The sequence below is a fragment of the Lactuca serriola genome, chromosome 3 (assembly GCF_051521515.1).
Source record: "Lactuca serriola cultivar US96UC23 chromosome 3, Lser_US96UC23_V15, whole genome shotgun sequence".
NCBI lineage: Eukaryota > Viridiplantae > Streptophyta > Magnoliopsida > Asterales > Asteraceae > Lactuca > Lactuca serriola.
Window position 1 is genome coordinate 198,477,287 of NC_136410.1, and position 7,460 is coordinate 198,484,746.

A 7,460-nucleotide genomic window follows, 5' to 3' on the forward strand; every position below is an offset into this window, starting at 1 on the left:
TTATCTAATTAGTTGTGAATTAAAACTTAGAAATAACTGTCAAGAAAAATATATTATAGTGTACTATTTTATAGACAATTATTTTTCATAAGAAGTACAAATTAAAGTATTATAATAGATGAAAATTTTTTAATATACTAAAAAAATAATTTAGTAAATATATAAATTATTAAAGATATATATTAGAAAGAACAAAATAATAAATTGCAATTCCATTTTTATTTTATAAAAAAAAATAATCCGAAATCCAAAATAATAATTCGGTCCTATTAAAAACCAATAAAAAAAATCCGAATATCCGAACCAAATAATCTGATTCAAATCTTAAATGTGAGATTCTGTTTTATTCCAATGGTATTGTGGGATGGTTTACAAAAAGATTCCTCAAACTTTCAAGATTTCAACGGCAAAACAAGTGGCGGCAAATAATCGCCCATGATTACGGCTGTGGACGAGACACACCAGTCATGAAAGACGACCCACCGGAGCCAGACAATCATCAATTAATCAGACGATTAACCTTCAACGTAACCTAATTCTCCCAAATTCTCATTGCTCCGTTTGTGTGCAAACTTTTTGATGGCAGTTGCTTCCCTTCCGTCGTTCAATTTGGCTCTTAAATCTTCACCACTTTCTTTTGGATTTGATATCGCCAGGAGCAAGCATATCGTTGGTTCAACTTCATCATATGCTAAGTTCGCATCGCTGAAAAAGAATCGAGATGGAGGGCTTCAGATTTCTGTTTGTAAAGCAGCTTCTTCTTCCTCCCCTTTATTTTTTCGTGATCTTGACGCCGATGACTTTCGACATCCTCTTGACAAGCAGGTACTTCAATCGTCAGTTTATAATTATCCTCTGTTGTGTATAAATTATTAGGATTATTGTTTATCTTGTTGTTTCCCCAATATTTGGCGTTACAATTAGTGGAAGATATCACAGTATTCACACACTACATCTATCAAGCATGTCGTATCCTTCATCTTCACAAATTTAGTGGACTCTAACTCTAATTGTACATGGAGCGCATTTGTAAAAACCTTTTCATTTGTTCTTTCAGAATACGCTGCTTTTGAGGGCGATTCCGGGTCTGAACGAGATTGGGAAGGCTTTATTAGGTAAGAGTATGAAGTATATGAGTTTTCCATACTGATTACGTTTTTGACCACTTATTTGTTCGATCTGCCATGCTTAATAATGCCATTGATTTGTATCATGGTATGTTTTAAGCTCTGCAACATATCACATCTTCCATACTTACACATAATTATGATTTATGAACGAACTTGTGGTGTATCTATGACTTTTACAAACTTGTAACTTCACCTCATATTTCTCACAGAAAATTGAGTTCAAGTGTTCAACTTAGCAAAGTGAAACATATAGTTTTCTTCTTAAGATTGAGAAGTGAATGTGTGATTTGCTCTTACTTTTCTGTTTTCTTTAGTTTTAGAGATCTTTTAGTTCTTCATTGTTATCTTATTTAATCTGAAGTATCACATTGAATTACAGGAAGCATAGCAGAACAAGTGATGGTTCTTGAAAATATAGGGACCTCTGTTCTTGTATCCGAAAATCAGGTGAACTTTACATATCTATATCCACATCAACAAAAATTCTAAAGAAGAAATCAGAAAAAAAAAATGTAATTATTAACATTTCAAGAATGGTTTAATTAGTTTGTTTTGTTTTTCAGCTTTCAGAACTTCATCAGTTAATGATCCAAGCAGCAGAAGCACTGAAGATTGAAGCTCCTGATTTATATGTGAGGCAAAGTCCAGTTCCTAATGCATATACTTTAGCCATTAATGGTAAAAAGCCATTTGTTGTTGTTCATACAAGCCTTGTAGAGCTTCTTTCAAGAAAGGAGTTGCAGGTAATTTTTTATTTTTATTTTTTAAATTCTCTTCTCCCAAATGTTTATCTTTTATATATATATATATTAATGATATTAAGAAAGTATGTTAACATTAATAAACAGGCTGTTTTGGCTCATGAGCTTGGACACTTAAAATGTGATCATGGTGTTTGGTTAACAGTTGCTAATATTCTTACCCTTGGAGCCTACACTATACCTGGTATGTACACTTTATAACCTTTTAATGTAAATCTCATGAAATCTTGAATTTTCTTCAATTATGTGGAATTTTACTAATTCAGGCATGAAATTGAGTTATTTTTTTTTTTTAAAAATGACAACATCCATTATAAGAATTAATGACAAATATTATATTTTCCTCTCATTGTATACTATAACATATTTAGTGTGCTTTGTTAATTTCATTCCTCAGGCATGGGATTTTTTTTTTATGTAATTGAAATATAACCCATATTTTGTTTATAATGTTTTTGAATGACTAATCTTTTTAAGAATTTCATACTTTAATTATATTATAATTTTATCTTCTAGAAACCAACCAGAAAATGAAAATATTAGATTAATGATTTAATGTCCTTGCGTATAGCTAATTATTTGCAAATTTGGTCCCCAAAAGTTTTCTCTTGCAATTTTGGTCTTTTTTTGAGGTTCCAGTAATGTTTTTGGTCCCTGTTCCATGTATAATGATCATTTTGGTCCCTGTTTATAGCTGAATTTCGCAATTTTAACCCCAAAAATAATCATTTTAGTTGGAACACAGACTACAAACGTTGCAAGAGCACTTTTTTCGAATCAAAATTGTAAAAATCATCTATACTGAGGTACCAAAAATGTAATATACTCGTTTTATTATAAACTTAATTGTTCTTTATTGAGTTTTTTTTATATATCTATGTTTTTAGTTTCGTATATAATAGTAGATTATATAGTTATAAATTTACAATTACATAATAAGTAATTTACAATAATGGTCCCTGTGCTCTTTGATTTTTACTATATTCAATCCAAAATTGAAACCTTTCTCAAAATCGACATGAAACTTTTAAACAAAAGAACCAAAGTTGAAAAAAATTATAGTTTTGGACTAAAATCAGAAAATTATGTTTTAGGGATTGGTGGAATAATTGCCGAGAGATTAGAAGAGCAGTTATTTCGTTGGCTTCGGGCAGCAGAGCTTACATGTGATCGGGCAGCTCTTCTTGTTGTTCAAGACCCTAAGGTATACACAATGTGCAACTTTTACCCCTCTAATTTTTTATTTTTTTTTATTGTTTATAATTTTTCTTTAATGGGTCCCACAAGAGGTGGTGGTTTCTGTTCTAATGAAACTTGCGGGAGGATGCCCGTCGTTGGCTGATCAACTCAATGTGGATGCTTTTCTTGAGCAAGCCCGGTCTTATGATAAAGCCTCTGCGAGTCCTGTTGGATGGTATATAAGGTAATTTTTAAAACATTTTAAAAGACAATTATGCCCTTGGAATGGAATGGGTGATTACTTTTCGGCCTCATGTTTGGTTGGCTGAAAGGAATGGAATGAGTTACTCAAACATTTTGTTTGTTGTGTATAATTATAAAATTAAATGGAATTAGAAAAATAAAGAAAAATGTTGTTTTGTAGAATTTTTTTAGGGTTAATGTCATAGAAGGCCTTTATATTTTGTGTTTTTCTCTGGATTCAACGTCAAACTTTATTTTTTTTATGAAAAAGACCTTGTATTTTTTTATTTTTTCCGATTTGGACATTTTAGTCATTTTTCTCAAAAAAAAGTAGTAAAATGTGGGGTTTTTCAAGAAAAACTAAAAAAGTTGAGGATTTATTTGGAAACATTTAAAGGTTTACTTTTTACTTTTTTTTTTGGGAAAAAAGACAAAGTTAAAGGTTTTTTCAGAAAAAACAAAAAATATAAAGTCTTTTTCATGAAAAAAATAAAGATTAGCTTTAATCCAAAAAAACACAAAGTATAAGGTTTTTCATGAGACTAATCTTTTTTTAATGAAATAAAGAGATGTTTCTAAATTAGTTACATGTTAGCATGTATATAAGAGAATTTGATGTATATACTCTGCGTATATAAAATAATAAAAAGAATTATTTATTACTTGAAAAAGTTTGTTTGTAAAAAAAAAAAAAATTAAGTAACATGAAATTTGAAAACAAGATTACATTAAAAAAGTAGTTATTTTGGGAATATGACAAAAAGATCCTTGAGGTTTTGAAATTTTCTAAAAACAGTTATCATTGAATATAATAATAAATAATAATAAATAGCGAATGAGTATTGTCCAATTATAAATTGTTATTTGAATAAATAATGTTTAAAAAGTATTTAAAAGATGTGACATAATATAAATGAGGGGCTAGCACTTAATGGGAAAAATCTAATCTCTCTTAACTTTTTTTTTAATTTGTTATTAAATAAAATAGAAACACTTATATATGGTTTACTGAATTAACACCGTATATCACCATATCAGGTAATTTTTACTTGTTTATCTAAAATGGGCCCCACTTGAGTTCCATTTACTTCTTGAATGGGACCACATAAAGTAAATCTGAATTCAGACTGATTCGACTTGTATTAAAAAATTACTGATTTTGATATGTTATCCAACCTGTCTATTTTACTATCTTATTATATAAATATAATCATAAATCATAATAATCTCTTTTCTTTATCTCTAGAAATGCACAAACGAGACAACTTTCACATCCCCTTCCTGTGCTAAGAGCTCGTGAGATCGACGAGTGGTCAAGAAGTCAAGATTATAAATCTCTCATGAAACGTGCAATTACGAAAAACTCTTTGCAACAAGTTTAAAAAAATCATGGCAAGATCGAATACAAGTTAAAGTACATATGAGGTGATATACACTTGCTTTTAAAACCTCAAAAAACTTGAAAATCGGTTTGTGAATATGTACAACTATCCTGGTCTTGATTGGTTAAGAATTTAGTTGCTACAAATTTAGCGACCGATCGTTACCACTTTATGAAGTTTTACATACTCCGATTATATAGAAATGTACAAAAAGTTTTACACATTCGATTATACAGAAATGTACAAATTCAGATATCGTGTTACAAACACTTTAGCTTGTGGTATGATGTAATTCAAATTTCTATGTTTATTATGTTAGGTATTTTTGCCTTTTTGGATCAATGAAGGTATATGAATTATGTTATTATTAATTTGAAAAATCAACATGGAATTACAAAGTGTAGTAAAGGATGTTATGTTTAATAGACTAAATGAAAAGCTAATTGGTAGTTGATAAAACAAGGTTTAGTAAAGAAAAACAACTATTTGATAAACTAGTTGAAAATGTAAAATGTCTTAAAATGATATGGTTGCAAAATGAATTTTATAGTTAATAAAAATGTATTTTGGCCGATTTAAAAAAGAAAGATCAACAAGTTTGTTGAAATGCTACTATGAGTAGTTTAAAGATCTATTTTATTTGTACATCAAACATTACAATATAAAAAACTTGAAAATTAAGTTAGTTGTGACATTTCAAACATAATCTTAAAATTGTCGATGAACTGATTTTTAAATAGCAAAGAAGATCGACATAAATTTTAAATCAATGTTTATATAGTGGATTGGAGTTCTGATTGACTCGACCTTTTTTAAATTTCAAAGATTTTCTACGGTAAGTTATTTTTCCATCTATGTAACCATGTGATAAGAAATGTAATTTGAAACTACATGTAACATCCCAAATTATGAGCCAAAAATTTCATTTTTAACTAAACACTTTGCAAAACATTTGTAAATAAAACATTGTCTGATCAAATTGTTTCGCATCCATACATCGTGTTTGAAAACCAAAATACGAAATCAACCAAAAGTCAGAGTACAAATCCCAGAACAATCTCGGAAGGCGGAAAAATAGTGTGTGTATGATGTGCCGCTACCGCATCAACTCCTTCCTCTTCGAAGAAGAGGTACCTGAAACCAAAACTGAAAACTGTAAGCACGAAGCTTAGTGAGTTCCCCCAATGTACCACATACCATATAACCACATAACATACATATATTGTCAGGCATATCTGGGTGCCCGACCTACCCCTTCGGTCCTCTCGACCGGATACTGACAAGCATAGCTGGGTGCTGGTCTCTCCTTCGGTCCTCTCGACCGGATACTGACTAGCAAAGTTGGGTGCTGGTCTCCCCTTCGGTCCTCTCGACCGGATGCTGTGGACTATTTCACCCCGTACTGCTACCACATAACACATATCACATAATCTATTTAGCATAACTGGGCATGACTGCCCCTTCGGCCCTATCGACCAGTAATCTGGGGACTATCTCCTTTACTGTCACTAGCACATAACATCATATCATACTAGCACATAAACATATCACAGGTAGTAGCAACCCTAGATGAATATCACAGAGACAATCATCTAATCATACAACTCCTACTGGTGGGCCGACATTGTGGCCGTAGACCCACTGCTACTGGAAGGTAACTCACCTCGAAAAGTAGCTGCTGAAAGTCTGCTTGCTAAGCGTCTGACTGCTGAACCGGTAATCCTCCGGCTATAAATCATAAACATATATTAGCCACTCATAAATACCCTTAGGTCAGATGACTGACCCACCCCTAGTCCAAGGTCAACTCCTTGGTCAAAGTCAACTTCCAGTTGACTGGACTCGCCGAGTCATGGCACAGACTCGCCGAGTTCTTTTCCCACTAACCCGGTCCTACTCGACAGTCCCACTTCTCACTCATTGAGTCACCCTTAACTCACTACTTGGGACGATAGAACCGACTTGCGATCCGACTCGCCGAGTCCAAGAACAACTCGCCGAGTCCCAACGAGCAGATCTCCTACTCGCTTCCAAATCCTTACCAGGGCATCCTTTATGAGGATTTGGGCTTCTGGGACTATTGCTACACGTTAAATTGCTAATTCCGCGTGCAGATACGAAGGGTTGGACCTTCAACTGATGGGTTTTGGGCATAAGAACAATCCTATGTGCTCATACAAACCCTAATGCTTGGATCTAGGTTTCTCTATTGAACATGCTTTGAATCCAAGACTAATAACTTAGATCTAACATATCATAATCTGAATTAGGGTTTAGAGAATTACCTTTGATTGTTATATTGCAATAACAATCAATTCCTTGCTTGGATTGGCTCTAGAAAGCTTAGTGCCTCAAGTGTTGCACCTCTAACGGAGTCACAAACACCTTATGCAACTTGGATGAAGAGGAGAAGAAAGGAGGCTGCCAAAAATGACTAGAAACCCTAGAGAATCAGTTCCACACGTTTTTGGGGCCTAAGGGGTCCTTTATATACTTGTGTGGGCTGCTAGGGTTTCAGTCAAAACCCTAATGGACAGCTTAAACTCTAAGCAGCCCATGGAACCTTCTAGATAAGGCCATGGACGAAAATATGATGGGCTTCCATCATAATTTCGTTCACCCCTTATTCCTTTTGCATTCCTTAGCCCAATAACTCAATTATCCAATAATTGCAGTCCAGTCCCCTAAATTTAATTAATCTCTTTTAGCTACAAAATTAATTATCAATTAATTCTTGACTAATACTAATTAAACAATATGATTTC

At 32.5% G+C, this 7,460-nt stretch overlaps 1 protein-coding gene across 1 annotated transcript; it reads left to right on the top strand.

Annotated features, from left to right (window-relative positions):
* The first annotated feature begins 380 nt into the window (after positions 1 to 380).
* On the top strand, positions 381 to 5,013 carry LOC145093497 (Peptidase family M48 family protein). Its single transcript, XM_079031639.1, has 8 exons — positions 381 to 825; positions 1,058 to 1,115; positions 1,510 to 1,577; positions 1,694 to 1,873; positions 1,979 to 2,075; positions 2,986 to 3,095; positions 3,181 to 3,314; positions 4,560 to 5,013. The coding sequence occupies exons 1-8, from the start codon at positions 580 to 582 to the stop codon at positions 4,693 to 4,695; spliced, it is 1,029 nt and encodes a 342-aa protein (XP_078887765.1). The 5' UTR covers positions 381 to 579; the 3' UTR covers positions 4,696 to 5,013.
* Positions 5,014 to 7,460: the final 2,447 nt, after the last annotated feature.